A 20,457-nucleotide genomic window follows, 5' to 3' on the forward strand; every position below is an offset into this window, starting at 1 on the left:
GTCCCACCACTTTATCATTTTTCCTTCCTTTTCACACTACTTTTACTCCACTATCTCTCTTTTATATATTAAAAATCGATGGGTCCCACCACTTCACCCACTTTTCTTCCTCTTTTTCACTACTTTATACATATTTCTTAACCTCCGTGCCCAAACCCAATGTAAACAATTGGGTGGGACGGAGGGAGTATAACACAATTAGAATTTTTAAAAGCCAAGTATGTAATAACTTTTTTAATCATGAATAAGATCCTGATTCCTGGGACTCGAACCCAAACCCTCTTCATTACAATTACACCACTCAAACCATTTGAGCTACACATGCAATTAATTTTTTTACTCAAAAGCATTAAACTCATACATTAAAACTGTTGTATTTATATATTCTTTTCAATATCTTATTCATTTGAGATAAGTTTTTGAGAAACATTTATTTGAGATAAGTTATTATTTCAGGTAAGTCTCATATGTTTTTTACATGATAGATTAATATCCATAAATTAATTATTTACATAATAATTTAAATTTGAAAAAGAATTTGAACAATTGGGCTCGAGGCATGTTTCAGACTTCAAAAGATGGATGTAATTCATATTTGATTAAAATTGGACGAATTCAAATCTAACTTAATACTTTAAACGACTACTGATACAATATTAGAGAAATTTAAGTCATGAATGTGAAAAATAAGTACAAAAACTAAGATTTCGATGAGCATCTTTGAAAGGAAAAATTGATGGACTTTCAACATGGACTATGTCATATTATTTATCTTTAATTATAAAAGGCGACTTATCAAGAGATTACAATATTTTGAAGAACATAAAATAAGATAACTGAAAAAATATTTTTATTTAGATTACATTTTATTTTAAACTTATGAATTCAGAATTCGACGTGTAACCAAATCTTTTCAAAAACAAAAATATAGATATAAGAATAGGGACAAAGACATCAAATTTGGTGTTAGAAAATATGTCTAAATGATGTGATTTTGGTATTTGAAATATTATAACTTGTGATACAGAGGTGAATTTAGGGAAATTCTATGTTGTTAATCAAAAATCAACCAAATAATAATAAAACGTGTTTACGAGACCTACTAAAAAGAATTGAGTTATAAATTTCACTTGCTTAAAATAAAATAACACAGAGAAATAAGTTATATATATATATATATATATATATATATATATATATATATATATATATATATAGGGGTGGGTTCTGGTACAAACTTACAAACTTACAAACTTTCGGCGTTCAACACATATATAATTTGGGTTCAACCTTTTTTTAACATATTTTGTTGAACATCGAATAAAATTGTGTTGGAGAAGTACATAAACCAATTTTCGAATGTAAGAACTAAGTTAAACGTATTATATAACTAATATTTATGTTTCTAAACCCCACCCAAACCCCAGAGGTATAGTTTAAGTATCTTTATAGATATATTCAACATAATGATAACTAGTATTCTACACCCGATGTTGAACCCCAGTTACAAATGTGTTGAATGCGCGATTTATTTATGCGTTATTTTTAAAAATTGTGATGTTTTTTCAAGAATTTTCAACATGAATACTTTCTATAACTAAAGATTAACACAATGGGAGAATAAAAAAAAGTTTGTAAGTTTGTAACTTAAAAAAGTTTTTATTTGATCCTATCCCTATATATATATATATATATATATATATATATATATTAAAGTCTTAAAACTATAATTTTAATATGCCATCCATCAATGTATAACATACGAGTTAAATAAGATGATTCAAACTATAATTAAATTAATTTATCATTTACAAATCTTTATATTTATATAAAGGAGGTTCTCGGCAGGCTGATGTGGCATGTCTGAGAGCCCTTCTAATCAAATTCTCTTATTCTCATATTTTTTAGATTTTTTTAATTTTTTTTTCCAAACCGAAGATATACACGGCTAATGAAAAGGCTCCTTATGGCATCTGTGACTCTGTAGATTCTCAACTCCTGAGAAAGCTATGGTTCAAACCGCTGATCCGCGAGTTCACATCTCACCACAATCCAGCGACGGTAAATTCATTTTTCTCCTCTCAGGTCTCTTCTCAGACCCTAAACTACTACAATTCTGGTAAATCCATGTATATATTCACACACCGTGAACTCTATAAATATATATATATATATGTATGTTGATTGATCGAGCAGGGCTCTTCGGGTTGATCGAGCAGGCCTATTCGGGACGATACTGATGGATCTCATCACTTAGGATTCCTGCTTCGATAACACCTGTACTTTAGGTTTCAGCGATTGCATCAGAACTGTTTGATGAAGTATTGGAGTGCCTCAATGAACGATTGCATCAGAACTGTTTGATAAAATGCCTCAACGAATATTTGAATTAGCTTTTGACGATTGTATCAATAGTGTTTGATAAGGTGCCTCTCTGGAAATTTGAATTACATTGCTATTTAAATAGAAATACAATCTCACTGATCTTTTGTTATTTTCATCTACCTCTATAAACAAGTTGCAAGATTTGGCCTTAGATGATTTAATGTGCAGGTGGTTATGGAGTCGCAAATGGAGGACCATACGCATGGAGTTAATGCTACAATAGAGTTATGACTCCTACAAGTACAAATAACAATGTGCTCCTGAGACTGATTCTACGTGAGTGGAGCGCTGCCTATTTATTGGTATGTGTTATTTAATTCTTTTGTTAGTGCTCCTAATCTTCACGTCTCAAGCGTAGTTAATTTGAATTTTACTGGTATATTGTAATTGATAGGATTAGTCACCTATTCAGCTGCTATTGTTCTTAACTATATATAGAGGACCAGTAATAAATTCAGTAAAGTCTGACCCTTGTATCCATGGTGGTTCGCGAAAAAATATATGTCTTATTGACCTTCTTGTAAAGAGACTCTCGATTAAATGATGCATTCAGCTAGAGGATCAAAGCGGGTATGCATGTTATTCGTCTCCACACTAGCAAATCACATATATACTTTTGCTAATTTTCAGGGTTGATCTATGTTATATGATCATAATCATGGACACTTATCTGCTTCTTAATGACCTTCTTGTAAAGAGCCCTTCTAATCAAATTCTCTTATTCTCATATTTTTTAGATTTTTTTAATTTTTTTTTTCAAACCGAAGATATACACGGCTAATGAAAAGGCTCCTTATGGCATCTGTGACTCTGTAGATTCTCAACTCCTGAGAAAGCTATGTTTCAAACCGCTGATCCGCGAGTTCACATCTCACCACAATCCAGCGACGGTAAATTCATTTTTCTCCTCTCAGGTCTCTTCTCAAACCCTAAACTACTACAATTCTGGTAAATCCATGTATATATTCACACACCGTGAACTCTATAAATATATATATATGTATGTTGATTGATCGAGCAGGGCTCTTCGGGTTGATCGAGCAGGCCTATTCGGGACGATACTGATGGATCTCATCACTTAGGATTCCTGCTTCGATAACACCTGTACTTTAGGTTTCAGCGATTGCATCAGAACTGTTTGATGAAGTATTGGAGTGCCTCAATGAACGATTGCATCAGAACTGTTTGATAAAATGCCTCAACGAATATTTGAATTAGCTTTTGACGATTGTATCAATAGTGTTTGATAAGGTGCCTCTCTGGAAATTTGAATTACATTGCTATTTAAATAGAAATACAATCTCACTGATCTTTTGTTATTTTCATCTACCTCTATAAACAAGTTGCAAGATTTGGCCTTAGATGATTTAATGTGCAGGTGGTTATGGAGTCGCAAATGGAGGACCATACGCATGGAGTTAATGCTAAATAGAGTTATGACTCCTACAAGTACAAATAGCAATGTGCTCCTGAGACTGATTTTACGTGAGTGGAGCGCTGCCTATTTATTGGTATGTGTTATTTAATTCTTTTGTTAGTGCTCCTAATCTTCACGTCTCAAGCGTAGTTAATTTGAATTTTACTGGTATATTGTAATTGATAGGATTAGTCACCTATTCAGCTGCTATTGTTCTTAACTATATATAGAGGACCAGTAATAAATTCAGTAAAGTCTGACCCTTGTATCCATGGTGGTTCGCGAAAAAATATATGTCTTATTGACCTTCTTGTAAAGAGACTCTCGATTAAATGATGCATTCAGCTAGAGGATCAAAGCGGGTATGCATGTTATTCGTCTCCACACTAGCAAATCACATATATACTTTTGCTAATTTTCAGGGTTGATCTATGTTATATGATCATAATCATGGACACTTATCTGCTTCTTATTTATCTGGAGAGCATATCAGGAAATTTTTAGAATAGGAACATTATCTGGTTTATACTTATGCATTTGTAAAGTTCATTAAAATGATGTATCTAAATAAGCTGAGCAGCCGTTACTGTAATGTACAAAGAACAGAGCTATCTGTTATATTGTAACTGCAAGTCATAAAATCTTCCAAGTTCAAATTGACGTGAGGTTGTGTGTCCTTCTTGACTTATTTCTTTTGTTTATAGTTGTAACTAAATTTACAAAACGTTTTTGTTGACTTACCAATCATGATTCACGTGAAAAGGGGTTCGTCTCCTAATATTAAGCAAATTTATTAAGTAGTTATTAAAATCATTTGAGCACAATTCTTTTGTGACTATCTTCGCATTTACGTGTTATCTTTTTGATCTTTAACAATTGAACATGATATGCTATATTGATCACCCCTAAGAAATAAGAGTATCATAATATTTAAAAATGTGAGTTTGCACAAAGCTAAAAAAGTAACTATACGACTAATTAAACTAAATATTTCTTATTTTCATGAACTTCATAGTGCCTAACTGACATCTACTCTATTTTTTGCTATTTGAGATCTGGTTTATAACAATTACATAAAAAATCATTAAAAGTCTTAATCAACAAGCTCAGAAAACTAATGATAAAAAATTAATATTTTATAACAAGACAATATTATAACACGCGGTATCAAAGTAATAATCATCTAATATTTTAAATTAACAAAAAAAATATAAGACATTGAAGTACTATATAAATGATATGAAAATTAAAAGGATAAGCCACATCAAACGTGTAGGAATTTTTCGGGTACAATTTTAAGGTTAGTAATTCAATTGATGCTTTTATAATAAATTAAGGTAGGGTCTTTTACATACAATATATGTTTCAATTATTATTTATACAAGGTGTGTGCAATATATGCTAAAAAATAATGTGTTGATGGTCTGTCCATCATATATCACTTAACTATTACACAAACGTACGCTCAAAAAAAGAGAAATAAATATAAAACAACGCGGACCACACATCTTCATCTAATCATGATTTAAGATATCGTAATTCACATATCAAGAACAAGTTTTCATATTGGATGAAATAATTTAATAATTTTCAACAATAAATTACAGATCTTTTTAATGAGGTATAATATATTTAAATTCTAAAAGTTTCAGTATTAATTTCGAATATAATTTTGAACATGTATATAATATGGTGGTGGCCTCTATATCCTAACGAATTTGAATATAGAAAAATCAGTTCAAATGTTGTTTTTGATCCATAATTTTTTTTTGAATATAGTACACATTATTACTATCAATGCTATTAGATTGCAAATGTTACATATCATATTTACATATTCTATTAAAAAAAATAAGACGTAATAATTATACTCGGAATAATATGATGACACACGAATATTATTTAAAATACAATAAAAACTAGAGTCGCGTGCAATTTTGCCTTAAATCTAACATAACGCGGCGAGTTGGTAGCAATAATTAGAAAAACAGAAAAGAACACCAAAGTATATTTCTTGTTTATTATACAGAAAGAATAGATAGGTGGCAACAAAGCCCCCTCTAAGTGCCACACGTGTGCTCTGCACAAAGTAACGTGGACGAAGACCCTCACTCCCACCGTTTCTCTATCTACAATAAGTCCGTGCATATACCTGTGTATGTATAACTTGTCTCGCTCTCATGTATTTCTCCACAAAGTAGAAAAATAGTTGCAAGAAAATTTAAAGATTAGCTGCACAAAAAATGGTGATCGCAACCACAATAACAGACAGCAAGGAAGAGTTGCACTCAACTTTCGCTTCTAGATATGCCAGGACTTCTCTCCCCAAGTACGCAGATTACCTCTTTGTTACTCCCTAGTCATCAAGATTAAAATTATTTATTTTCGGTGGTTTTGGTTTATGTGGCAGGTTTGTAATGCCAGAGCAGGCTATATCGAAGGATGCTGCTTATCAGATAATAAACGATGAGTTGATGCTGGATGGTAATCCGAGGCTTAACTTGGCATCATTTGTGACCACATGGATGGAGCCGGAATGCGATAAACTTATCATGGCTTCGCTTAATAAGAACTATGTTGACATGGATGAGTACCCTGTTACCACTGAACTTCAGGTAATACATCTGTTTCCTTAGTAACAGATGCCATGTTTCGAGTAATTTGTCGATTTTGACCTGTCGTAGGCAGTTAAAAAAAGAGTAATGCTATGTATCCCAAATTCTGTTCCAAATTTCTAGTTGGATAATTTATATGCATATGGGGGTCCATTATTATTAATATGAGTGGAACCAATACAACTAAGATTTGAGGAAAAAAATTTGGGAACAATTTTTGGGTATCTAGCATTTTTCTTGAAAAATGTACTTGTTTGGAAGCACGATCTTTGTTGGAAATGTATTCTCAAGTTTGTGACCCTTGAACATTCCTAAAGTTTTTGGAATACCATCTTATAAGTAATAATTGTATTGAGATAAAATGGACCACATTTGTTCAATTAAACGTGTGCAACTTGGTTGTTTAAATCTCTATCGAATCGCTAAAATCTTAATACTCTAACAGATAAGATTTTGCTTATTGAACACAATAATGTTGGTTGGAATGGGAATCGATAATTGAAACTAGCTATTAACCATACTTGATGTGGGAGCTAGTAGTCATTTTGGGCAACACTAACCGTCTTATCTGTCAGCAAACAAAAATGAAGAAAGAATAATTGATGAATGAGAATCCAGTTAGAGGATAGTTTGTAGCAAAAGCGCAAGATAATGATGAGATGATAAGAGGTCTTGTCAAAAGTACACTTTACTCCTCGTTAGTTAGATAAAATATTCCATTCTACATAATACTTGAGGTTGGACATCAAATGGTAATTGTCACATGGTCTACTACAGAACTCGCACAATATGTAGGTTACAGATACCTTTATGTTGTGTTTGGTTGGGGTGAATGATTCCGGAAGGAATGGAATGAAAAATGAACTATTTTATGGACAATTTTCAAAAAATTTCATTCATTCCTCCATTTCATTCCTTACATCATGTGCTAGATTTCACACCTTCAATTTGAGATGAAATGCTCCATTCTCTCCCATCCTCAATTTCTTCTCAAATCTCATCATAGCAATTTTGCAATTCCTCAATTTTTTTTCAAAATTTTCTTCCTATCTCTATTAGTTTCAAGTATTTTTACTCATCCCATTCCATTTAATTCCATTCTCCCCAACCAAACACAACATTATTTCATTTGATGCTGAATGGCCAATATACTTGAGTGGCATCCATGATTTTATAGTAAATAATTTAGTACTGATAGATTCTACTGTAACCCAATATTTTGTGCAGAATCGTTGTGTCAATATGATAGCTCATCTTTTTCATGCACCTGTGCAAGTAGATGAGACCGCCATTGGGGTCGGAACAGTAGGTTCATCTGAGGCCATAATGTTAGCGGGACTTGCTTTTAAGAGGAAATGGCAGGCTAGGAGGAGATCGGAAGGCAAACCATGTGATAAGCCCAACATAGTAACTGGAGCCAATGTGCAGGTGTGTTTATCTTCCTCTCGTTCTTGTTGCAGCACAAGTGTTATTAGCTGGTACTTTTTTTTTTTTGAAATCATTAGCTGGTACTTCTTTCAATCTCTTTATAATAATATACGTCACCATAATACAAGCGTAGATTCTGTTAACTGTATATACATTACTTAATATTGATATGCTATAGTGTCTCAATTTCTCTTCAGAATATGAAATTTGAAATTTTGAAAATTTTCATAAGGTGCATGACATAGAATATAATAAACAGGTATGCTGGGAAAAATTTGCAAAATATTTTGAAGTCGAACTGAAGGAAGTGAAGCTGAGGAAAGACTACTACATAATGGATCCTGTTAAAGCAGTAGAGATGGTTGATGAGAACACTATATGTGTTGCAACCATCCTTGGGTCAACTCTGACAGGAGAGTTCGAGGATGTGAAGCTACTAAACGAGCTTCTAGTGAAACGAAATAAAGAAACTGGATGGAACACCCCAATACATGTTGATGCTGCTAGTGGAGGATTTATTGCTCCCTTTATCTACCCTGACCTTGAGTGGGATTTCCGTTTACCATTAGTAAAGAGCATCAATGTAAGTGGTCATAAGTATGGCCTTGTTTATGCAGGCGTTGGTTGGGTAGTGTGGAGGAGCCAAGATGATTTGCCAGAGGACCTTGTCTTCCACATCAACTACCTCGGATCTGATCAACCAACATTTACTCTCAACTTCTCTAAAGGTAATTATGTTTGTTCAGGTGCTTGTACTATTACATGTTTGAGTCATCCTTTGTTCAATAAGATTTGAATACACGAAATTATGCAAAGTACTGACATATATGCAAATTTTATGAATAGAAATGGTGACAGAAAGGATGAGCATGTAAGTTGGGGTCATTATAATCCAGACTTAATGAAATGAAGATATAATAAAACTTATGCATAAACCTACCGAAAAGAATCTAACTTCCATAGATATCCATGTCCCGTTGATTCTGTTACATCTAAGTGAACACAGAAGTACCATCACCTTTACTCGATATTAATTTGGAACAGAGGATGAAGATGAAGGCCAAAGATTCCATGCCCTGTTTTTGTAATAAGCGATGTCTGTTCTCTCGAGGCACATAATTGTGTATTTAAGAAATTTGACATTGATTAAGATTTTTTCTCACCTGTGAATTTTTTTTACTTCATACTTGACAAGATGTTTGTGCATATAAATTTCACTTTATTTATCAAATTTCAATTTATAATAACAAAATACAAATATTTATGGCATTGTTGGTACATGGATTTTGATATTGTACTTATTAATGATGGACTTGATTCAATCTATATATAGTTCACACTTCAATTTGTGAAATTACTACATTGTATATAGAATGACTGACATTTTTACTAGTATTTTTAGTGTGGCGTTACTGTTTAGGACATCATTTGTGCCTTGATTTACTCCGTGGGAAAGGGTATGAGTAGAGTTCTTTTTACTAGCTAGTATGAGTATGATTTAATCGACAGATGCAACTTTTAATATTATGAGTTGTTGACTTGTAGCCAATTTTTCCTCAACTGTTGTGTAATTGCTCTAATGAGGTATCTTTGTGTATAACTGTAATTTTCAGGTTCTAGCCAAATAATTGCCCAGTACTACCAGTTCATAAGGCTTGGATTTGAGGTAATTCTCGTAAAGTTGTCAGGAGTTGAGTTTTATATACTTATGTTAAATTTCAGTATTATAATCAGCTAAACACAGATGTTCTTAGAAAGTAGTATGACATATATCATCCATAAGCCTTCTACTTGTGAAAATTTGCAAATATCGTCATTATTATGTGAACCTTCAATATTATTATTCTGGATTTCCGAATTGCAAATATGCAAATGGGATATGATCGTCAACCTCTACAGTATCTATGCCCTCTACAGCCAGTACATGTTGCATGCTTCAGTTTTTTGTATGTGTGTTATGGTCTCTTGTATTATTAATTCGAATACTAAAACTATTTCTTGCTTACAAGGGGTATAAAAACATTATGGAGACCTGCATGTCAAATGCAAGAGTTCTGAAAGAGGGACTAGAAAAGATGGGACGATTCGAGATCATCTCTAAAGATGTTGGTGTACCGCTGGTGGCATTCTCCCTCAAAAACAGCAGCAAGCACACTGTATTCGAGATATCCGAGAGTCTACGCCGATATGGTTGGATAGTTCCAGCATATACAATGCCTCCAGATGCAGAAGAAGTCGCCGTTCTACGAGCAGTAATTCGAGAAGACTTCAGCCGTAGTTTGGCTGAGAGACTGACCAGCGACATAGAGAAAGTTCTGAAACAGATAGAGGCCTTACCACCACGTATATCCACCAGAGCTGCCCATTTAATATCCACCAGAGATACCCATTTAATTGGTTCAGTTAGTGATACACCTGTGGCCACCGAGGAGCTTGAAAGGAGTGTAAGAGAGAGCCAAAGCCAGGTTGCGATGGAATGTAGAAATGCTGGAAGAGAAAAGGTAAGCGGTGTCTGCTAGTTTTCTGGAGTAAGTTCGGGCTGAAAGAAAATAGTAAAACGCCATTGCCTCGTCACGAAGCTGTCGTGATTTCTTCTTTTTCGACTTTTTGATTGGTGTACTCTTGTTGGTGCATTTTAACTTTTGTCTGTTCTCATGAAAGTATTTAATCTTCCTAATGAACCAAGTGTTGGTTAATTGCAAATTTTTAGTCAATCCAGTCTTTTCAACTTCAGTGTGATATTTTTTCTAATCTCCCTAATGAACCAAGTGTTGTTTCATTAATATAAGATTTTGGGGTGTTAGGTCTTCGGTATCACTATATCCATGATTGCCCTAAATTTCAGAATCTGAAAATGGTCTCAAATAACATTTACAAACGCTACATCGTCTTTTGTTATGATCTACCGTTTTTTTCTAAACGCTACATCGTCTTTTGTTATGATCTACCGTTTTTTTCTCAACGCTACATCGTCTTCTGTTACGATCTATCATTTTCTTCTCAAATTGAAAACGCGTTACTAAATAGTGTTGAGGAACGCGTTATTAACTAGTATTGAGGGTATTTTTTCCAACTATGTTATTCTGCGCATTAGTTTCCGAATTTGTGATCTGAAGTCATTTTTCGATATTCTTCCATGAAGACGTCTCCTGCCATTCAATTAAAGAATCTACATGTTCCATTAAGATCATATTTTGATATCTCTCCTGCCATTCAATTGAAGATACATACATCTATCTAAAGGCTGATGGAAGGTAGGTTACTGATATAGGATGGTTTAAGCCTCTTATAAAATCTTTCCATGACTATGGCTCAAATACTGAAATAAATAATAAAAATTTTATCAATTAAACACATATTTAGCCTACAGAAAGAGGGATTCACATTTGAGATTTTATTTAAGACACCATAATTCAAGTATTTAGGATTTTATTTAAGAGACAACAATTAAAATACAAAATTGAGACTGTAATTTAGAATGGAGGCAAAGACACACTTACATATCACATATGGAAATGATATATAGAAATAGAATGCCGATTGCCCGATGCTTTTCAATCTTCAGTTTATCATCTTGCCAAGCCAGTGTTTCTTCAAAATTTTAAGTTTTAAGTGTTAACCCCAAACCCCAAACTGAGTAGCTCAAAATGTAAATGGATATGCACGTGTCTGCTTCTTATGCTTAAGAGAGACTGATCTATCATTTTTTTAACAATATATACGGGGGCAAGTGCATATATTCACATAAACAAAAGTAAAAAAAATCAAAAATAAAATTATTAGGTGGGCACGTGACCCCAGGGGTCCTTCTTTGTATCCGCCTCTGTTGCAGATGCGAGACAGTTTACCACTCGTTAGCACTAAAATGTTGGTCTTGATCTCTTGAATAGATCATTGATGCCTGTCAAATCTTTCTTTTGTTTTTTAGCGTGGGAAAATGCTCTGTGATGATAAAATAAAATATTTATACTTATATTAATATGCATGAAATTTGTGAAAAGGATTAACATGTAGAAATGGGAAGAATAGCAGTCAATATAAGAGCATCTCCAATGGGAGGTGCCAATAGGAGTGCCAATGCTACGTGGCATGACATGGACCAACACTCTCGTTGGCACCCCATTGAGATGTTAGAGTGCTATTGGGTGCAGTGGCGGAGCCAGGACTTTTAGCGAGAGGGGGCACCATATAAATTTCCAGCAACAAAACAAAATATATAAATATATAGCAAAAATATTTACAAGTTCATGTGATAATATTACAAGTTTTCACGACGAGTTTTCATGTTTTGGAATCGCTGCATGATCAGTTCATTGTCAACGCAATCAAAAATTTCCCTTTCGATATATATAACTAAACTATCATTTAACCACTGATCTCCAATGCGATTTCGCAGCTTTGTCTTAACAAGATGCATTCCTGAAAATACTCTTTCCACGCTTGCTGTTGCCACTGGCAAGATCAAAGACAATGTTAGTAACTTGTATACCAGAGGATACACTTTGTCCCTTCCTAGTTCAACCATTTTTTTGGCAAGAGCGGTAATCCCTTTCAAATCAGAAAATTCAATACGTGACAGCATATCGGTTATATAATTCTGAAGTTGGTCATCAAGGGCGAGGAGTTCAATCGGAGAAAAGTCTTCAGGATAACACCCACCAAGTTGAATTAACTTTTTGTTAGGTCCAATCAGACGTAGAAGGGGGGGGGGGGTTGAATACGTCGTACCAATTTCTTCGATTTAATTTAATTGCGGATAATCTTGTTTCAGTCCATGTTAAATCAATCGTAAATAAATAACTCCAGCAAGTCGGGGAATATTCTTATATTAGAAATAATCCTCGGGTGCTACAAATTCCAACACAAGTGTCGGCTGCAGAGACTACAATCACTCTATTACAAACTCTCGATAAATACGATCTTCTAATTTAACTCTCGAGAATGTGTATAGTGTGTGCACTTACAAAGTGTGTAGTTGGTTTCAAATGAAACTACAAGGCTCTATTTATAGGCTTTACAAAATCTAACCATGGTTAACGAGTTCGTCCTGGACGGATTCGTTTTATAAAAAAAACTAACTCCATTGGATGCTGAAAGTGGCGCCAACTTTATATACATATATATTTGTATATATATATAACAAAGTTGCGCCTCAATCACCACTTACTGTATTGCCTTTACTTGGAATAAATCTAAGTGAATGGTGTGAAGGAGAGTGCATGGACAGGAGGCGCAACATTTGACTTTTGGTCAAATGTTGCGCTTCAACCTTCAGTATACAATGCCCTCTTGAATTTGCACTTAGAGAAATTCTTCAGGGAGGAAAGTTGCGCTTGGACGAGAGTGAGAGTGGGTGGCGCCAACTTTGACCTTGAGTCAAACGTTGCGCCCACCTGAACTTGCGCTTCACAGTACAAGAGTTTGTACTTGGCATATATATTGAAGCTCTTGTGCGTAGCGCAAGCTTTGACTTTTTGTAAGTCAAAGTTTGCGCCAAGTACCCCTTGTGTCCTCCTGAGATGTTTTAAGCACTTAGACAAATTTACAAGTATTCTCCTTTTTGCACCATTATATATATATATTATTAATTGTTTATTTAATTACTTGAATTATTTATATTCAGGTAATTCACAATTAATATATATATATATATATAATAATGAGTTCTTTGGCAGCATATCCTGGAACAGCTCGATTGACTTGATCAATTAATTTGTTGATCGAATCCACTGAATACTTTCGTATGTCCTGACGTCCTGTGCACTGGTCTGGTTCACGAACGACTCGAACTGAAATACTTCTTTGAATCCTTTGCTTGATAATATACTTGATCAGTCATTCCGGGTTAGATGTTGCTTCGATAAATTTGATTATTAAATAATCAAATTAAATATACTGGAATCTTCTGGTCTTTGATACTTGATCTTCAGGAAATCTTGATAGCAGAAACACATTGTACTTTATTCTTCACTGAGGCTTGAACATGTTAATGAACTTCTTTCAGTGGACGGATGCTCGTCTCAGATATCTTGATTGTCTTTGTCTGTTCGTATCGAATCTCCAACCTGTAGATTCCTGTATTATACTTACGTATTGTTTCCTGTCTTTAGTTGTGTTGAGTTATCGTAATTACATTTACGTTACATTATGCTTTACAATCTCCCCCTATTTGATTGTTAGAGTTCGACAAGCAAATCCTTTAAGAGGATAACTCAACTGACACAATGAAAAAGCATACTATTTTAAACAGGAAATAATGCTAAGTACAGTCTGGATTATATCTTACATTTTCCAGAAATCAAAAGTAAATACAAGCAGCCATTGTTCCTCTAGCCTGAACTAATCTCTCCTTGGTTTCTTGGCTCTTGCATTAATCAGCTTCTGCTCTGCTTTTCTCTTTGCAGCTTCCTCCTCTTTCTTCTGAGTGAGCTTGCTCTCGATTTCTTCAATCCTAGCAGTGATGGTACTCAGTGCCACTTGCTCCAGTGTGTTCTCAGGTGGAGGTTGCTCTAGATTCTTCTTCATCTTCTCTAATGTCTGGACATGAACCATTTTCTTCAACTTCTTAAAGGTGACATTCATCTCCATTCCTTCAATTTTCATGATGATTCTTGATGGATGAGCACGAACCCTTGAAGTGTTATGGACAGTCTCTACAGCTTTTCTTATTTCCAGAAGATCAATTAAATCTTTGAGCACACTCTTATCTTCTTTCACAACTGATAACTTGACAGCAGCAACAGCACGAATGATTCTTTTGGAAGAGAACTTTCCAATTTCTGTCAGAGGTATAGCAGTGGCCTCAGAGTCTTTCTTCTTCTTGAATATCACAGAGGTAGGATTGTAGGTTACAACAGGTGCTTTTGGATTTTCAGGAATTTCAGGATTGAGTGGAGGCAGTGGATATGGTGGTTGACGATTGATTGCTGATAAGTCTAAGTCTCTCAGAGCAGCAAAGTTCAGACGATAGGCATATAGCAGTTCTGCAGTTAGTCTTCCCTTGCTAGTCCTTGAGCACTTCTCCCTGACTTGAGTTTCCAGATATTTCAGTATACGAGGATTGTATGTTGACAATGCTTCATCAGTGAGTCCAATACTCTGAATCATACCATCCTTGAAATACTTGATAACTGAAGGTTTGTCATGAATTTCAACTCCAATATCAGTGATCCATTCTTCCACCATATCTCTGAATACTTCATTATGCTTTCTGCCGGTTGAGATGATCTTATTTCTTACCACAAACAGCTCAGTTAAAGATAGATCTCTGAGAAACTGACTTGACACATGCTTGAGTCCATGGCCTTCTCTTTGTAGCTCAAATGAAATGTTTACCATCCATCCTCTTCTGGGAAGCACAGCAATAGACACAGTAGAAATGATATCATTCAACACCTCGTGATAATCATGTAAATCTTTGTAGTTGTTCCTGAAGGAGTCAAAGATATCTTTTACTTCGTCATCATCATTATCTTGAGTGACCTCTGGAAAGTCAAACACTGATCTAGCAGCATCCCACTCATCTCCTTCCTTGTGTAGATTGGCAAGTCTCCTTTCCCTTCGAATCCGTCTTTGATTTTCTAACTTCTCCCTTGCTCTCCTTTGCTCAGCAAAATCCTTAGAAACTTCAGCAATGTCTTGTGGATTTGCAATTTCAAATTCTTGAGGAGGAAAGATGTCATTATGATATGCAAGTTCATCAGCAAAGACTTCATTGTCTGGGATTTCTCCTTCTTCCAGATCATCATTCTCAGCACCAACCATCCTTATTATTCTATCATCAACAAACTCAGGGATGTATTCATCATGACTGTAACTGAATTGATGTTTAAGAGCAGAATCAATCAGTTCTTCAGACACCCCTGTGATCACCCTTTTCCCTTTTGCTTTTTCTGCTGCTCTCTCCCCCTCAGTTGAGTAATCCTCTCTGAAAGTTTGAGATGCCAGCAATTTAGCTTCAAGTGCAGCCAACCTTTGTTCCATTGTTGATTTGATTTCCACTAACTCCTCCCGTAGAACAAGATTCTCAGCTTCAAGATGTTGAACTTTGAATTTCAGAGCTTCAAATTCTGTCACAGATACAGTTGGAATAGCAGATTCAAGTGTAGGTGGGGCTGTTGGGTTCTCACTTGTTCGTTCTGTAGGTGTTTCTCTCGTTTCACTCAAAGCTAGAACACTCAGTGGGTCAGAGGGTTTCTGTATATCAAGTTCTGTTGGTGTTTCCCTCTCACTCAAAGAAGTTCCAGCAGCCTTAGATGTACCTGCAGAAGAAATCTTCTTAGCCTCTTCTAGAGAGGTCACAGAAGGTGCAATGAAGGTTCGTGAGCCTTCGTCCTCAGTTTCCTCGTCAGATCAATCTGAGTCATTAGAAACAAGTTGCCAACTACTCGAAGGTAGTGAGTCCTTTGATGGATCCTGAGTTGGAATCTCAGGGTGGGTAGACACAGGGCTCGAAGGATGTGATCCTTGAATAGGCGAAGCACCCTGGTTTCCCACAACTGCCTTTGACGGCGAAAGACTTTGTGACAAGTCCTCTATAACTGGCACACTTCCTGATATGAAGGGCTCAGAAACAGATTGCCGTTCACCTTCGAGAGGTGAAGAGTCCTTTGAAGGATTTGGGAATGTTCCTCCCAGGGGGGTAGACAAGGATGTAGAATGTGGCATTTCATCCAAGTTTCCCCCGGAAGCCTGTGAAGGCACTTGACCCTCAATAGGATCAGAAACAATAGTGTCTATCCCTGACATGGACGACAAAGTGTTAGCAACCGTCAATTCTTCAACTGTGTGTGCAACCTCACTGTGCATTGTAGTATCATGTGGCTGAGGTGGTGAAGAAATAGACATGTCTGCAGTTGTCTCAGGTTCTATTCTCCTTTCCTGACTAGGAGACAGAGCTGCAGTTTCAGAAACAATCTCCTTATGTGGTGCACTTAAGGCACTTTCTCCCTCTCTCTCAGAAATATGAAGTGGTTGGCTGAGGGGTTGAGAAGTTTCTGCTACAATTGTTTGTGAAGTGGTGCCTTGGTTATGAATTTGGGGGATTTCAAATTCATTGGCACTTGTGATAGGTGGTGAAAGCTGATTGGAATCCAAAAGATTCTGAACCCAATCAGGTGCACTGAAGGACAAGTTGTCAGAGTCAGAAGGAATACCTGACTGTAGCAGTGGATTGTAAGTGTTGGTGAAGAGTTCATCAATATCCACCATCACATCAGCTGCAGTGGTTTGAACAGGAGTATTCACTTCATCTTCAGAATCAGTGGAGTTGTCTTGCAGTGAATCCTCTCCTTCAGATTGAGCATTGTCATCTGAGGATGTCTGTGCATCTTCCACTACCACTTCCTCTTCCATTTGAGAAGTTTGAGTCTCAGGGATATCAGCTTGTTGAGATGACTCAGTGACTTCTTCAGCTTGTGTTTCAGGGGCCTCCTCTTCCTGAACCACTGGATCAGCAACATTTTGAATGTGTGGTGGAGGCAAGTTCTGGTTGTTTAAGAATTCTTGCATTGCCTCCGGAAGAACCACATCCTCATTGTTTGTGTAGTTCTGATGATTCTCCAGCATAGATATCACCCTTGTAGTCATGAAAGAGCATATAACATTGTCTATATTTGGATAGACAGCTCTCTCAGCAGGAGTCAGCATTTGATTCAGAACAATCTGAAAGAACCGAGGATAGAGGAGTATATTCCTGTTTTTCCTTAAGGAGTCCTGAAAAGCTCCCATGATTAAGTGTCCCAGATTTATCCTTGTGTTCTGTGCTATTGCAATTCCTATTTCCTGGTTGAAGATAGTAATTCCATGGAACCCTCTAGTCTTTGGTGCAAATACATGAGAAATGGAATTAAAGAAGAAATTCCATTCTCTGGGTAAATGCTTGACGTACATCTTTCCTGGAAGATCACCATTCTCCCTCTGGCAGTGAATAGCAAAGAAAAAGTTTGTCCTTTCAGCCCTGTCTGGAACAGCTTCAAAATTGTCAGTTGGCAGATGGAGTGCATTGTTCAGAGTTTGTTCAGTTATCATCAGTGTTCGTCCCTGAATAACACACTTGAGTCCAAATACCTGTCCTTCATTTACAACAGAAACAGAAGACAGAAAATCTCGAAGAAGAGATTTGTTAAGATAAACAGACTCTGTCATAGCAAATCGTGCAAATGAGAATTCTGACATGTATCTAACCCAGCGTCGATAATTCGCTTGCGTAATTAAATTATTATTTTCAACAATAGTGAAATTTGTTTTCGGAATCTCAAAATTTGCAGCCATTTTTAATTAGAATTAAAAATGATTATAAATTTCGTTTCACGAATAATAACGAACAAATTTCAACTTATGTCACGAAAATAATTAAATAATAACGCTCCGTAAAACCCTAAATTCAAGAATTTCAGATTTCGATGAAATTAAAGTATGTTGTACTTCTTGAAATTCTAAGAATAATGGTATCGGTTTCGCAAATTATTGATGCTAAAAACTCGATCAAAACTCGCCTAGAAAGTGAAAAGTCTCGAAAAACCCTTACGAAAAACGGTTATGGATCGTAAAAAGGTTTATATGAAACTGAAGTGCTCGTCAAGGGGATCACGAATCTAGTCTCAGAACTCAAAATGGACAATGTTTTGGCTGTGATTATCTCGATCAAAAGGAGTCGAGTTCGTGGGTTTTGAAGGCAGTGGAGAGATGTTTGAATCGTGTGTATATATGTGTGTATTTTGCTGATGAAGAGAATAAAAACGCTAAGTGAAACATATATATGTGTACTGGAGAGGGAGGCGCAACATGTAGAATGACAGAAATGACCCTCATGCTAGACACAGATATAAGCAGGAGGCGCAACCAATGAAATTACAAAACTGCCCCTCATACATGCACTGTATGAGGCGCAAGTTCGTGACTTAGAAAAAAAATACTAAAACATCACATACATGTGCTGAGAGGCGCAACGTTTGACCGTAAAGTCAAAAGTTGCGCTCTCAAGAGTAGTCACGTACTGTGACTTAGAAAAAAATTTCGACTTCGACTTTTTCTTGAGTAGTGAACATAGATAATCCTGGGGCGCAACAGCCTGTTACACTTTGAGAAAAAGAAAACCGAAATTTCTTCCAAGGCATATCAATTGTTGACCTTATTTTGATTAAAATCAAAATATTCTAGCAAATTGATATCACAATTAAATTAAATAACTTTGAACTAAATTAAAATTTAGTTGAGAGATATTTAATAAATTGTGCTGCAATTATTTTAATTGAGATTTAATTAATGGATAACAAAAAGAAATTTGAATTGCTTCAAATCCATTAATCAAATATAATTAAAATATGAATTAAATAAATACTAATATTCATTAATTGAATATAAGCACTTAAATAATTCAAGAAAATTAATTCTAAATATCTACCACTTAGCAAATAATCACATAATCACATAAAGTCATGCAAATCATATAAATCATGGCAAATAATTAAAACTAATTATCAGATAAATATGTAAAATACTGGATGCACTTTGTAAATTCACAAGTCCTGAAAATATGTACATTTTAAAACTTGTGAACTTACGAACAAATTGCAGTTATTTCTTGTCTAATTAATTAGACATATTTAACATCCCAAGTTCACCAACCAGTCTAGAGAAAGTGGATTCATCTAGTGGTTTAGTGAAGATGTCTGCAATTTGTTGATCAGTAGGTACGAAGTGTAACTCTACTGTTCCATTCATGACATGCTCGCGAAGGAAATGATACCTGATATCAATATGCTTTGTCCTGGAGTGTTGAACAGGATTGTTGGCAATGGCAATGGCACTCGTGTTATCACACAGAATCGGAATTTTATCCAACATGAGTCCATAATCTTGTAGTTGATTCCTCATCCACAAGATTTGAGCACAGCAACTTCCAGCAGCTATGTATTCAGCTTCTGCTGTAGACGTAGACACGGAGTGTTGCTTCTTGCTATACCATGACACCAACCTTCATCCAAGAAACTGACAGCTTCCTGAAGTACTTTTCCTATCAATCTTACATCCTGCAAAATCAGAATCTGTATAGCCAATCAGATTAAAACCTGTATCTTTAGGGTACCAAATCCCTAGATTGGGGGTTCCCTTAAGATACCTAAAAATACGCTTAACAGCTATAAGATGTGACTCTTTAGGATTAGCCTGGAATCTAGCACATAAACAAGTTGCGAACATGATATCTGGTCTACTAGCAGTTAAGTATAAGAGAGAGCCAATCATACCTCGATACTTCGTGATGTCAACTGACTTACCAGATTTGTCCTGATCAAGTTTGACAGCAGTTGGCATAGGGGTTTTGGCAGGAGATGCTTCTTCCATTCCATATTTCTTCAGAAGATCCTTGATGTATTTAGATTGGCAGATAAAAATACCGTCAGGCTTCTGAATGACTTGAAGTCCTAGGAAGAAGGACAATTCTCCCATCATGCTCATCTCATACTTGCTCTGCATTAACTTAGCAAATCTCTCGCACAAAAGATCATTAGTAGAACCAAATATAATGTCATCGACATATACTTGTACAAGAATTATATCATCCTTATGCTTTTTATGGAAAAGAGTTTTATCGATGATACCTCTGGTGAA

The 20,457-nt window shown here is 35.4% G+C and overlaps 1 protein-coding gene across 4 annotated transcripts; it reads left to right on the forward strand.

Moving 5' to 3' along the window:
- The first annotated feature begins 1,820 nt into the window (after positions 1-1,820).
- LOC108212331 (glutamate decarboxylase) lies at positions 1,821-10,578 on the forward strand. Of its 4 annotated transcripts, none has more exons than XM_064088655.1 (10): positions 1,821-2,426; positions 2,554-2,687; positions 2,780-3,299; positions 3,407-3,636; positions 3,764-6,131; positions 6,213-6,417; positions 7,645-7,845; positions 8,105-8,573; positions 9,459-9,511; positions 9,855-10,578. In XM_064088655.1, the coding sequence occupies exons 5-10, from the start codon at positions 6,046-6,048 to the stop codon at positions 10,362-10,364; spliced, it is 1,524 nt and encodes a 507-aa protein (XP_063944725.1). In that variant the 5' UTR covers positions 1,821-2,426; positions 2,554-2,687; positions 2,780-3,299; positions 3,407-3,636; positions 3,764-6,045; the 3' UTR covers positions 10,365-10,578. The 4 variants fall into 4 exon arrangements, with proteins under 4 accessions (XP_063944725.1, XP_063944724.1, XP_063944726.1 ...); XM_064088654.1 differs by having other exon boundaries at positions 3,202-3,299; XM_064088656.1 differs by having other exon boundaries at positions 3,202-3,275.
- The last annotated feature ends 9,879 nt before the right edge of the window (positions 10,579-20,457 follow it).

This window comes from Daucus carota, chromosome 3, assembly GCF_001625215.2.
Source record: "Daucus carota subsp. sativus chromosome 3, DH1 v3.0, whole genome shotgun sequence".
In the NCBI taxonomy this organism is placed as follows: Eukaryota; Viridiplantae; Streptophyta; class Magnoliopsida; order Apiales; family Apiaceae; genus Daucus; species Daucus carota.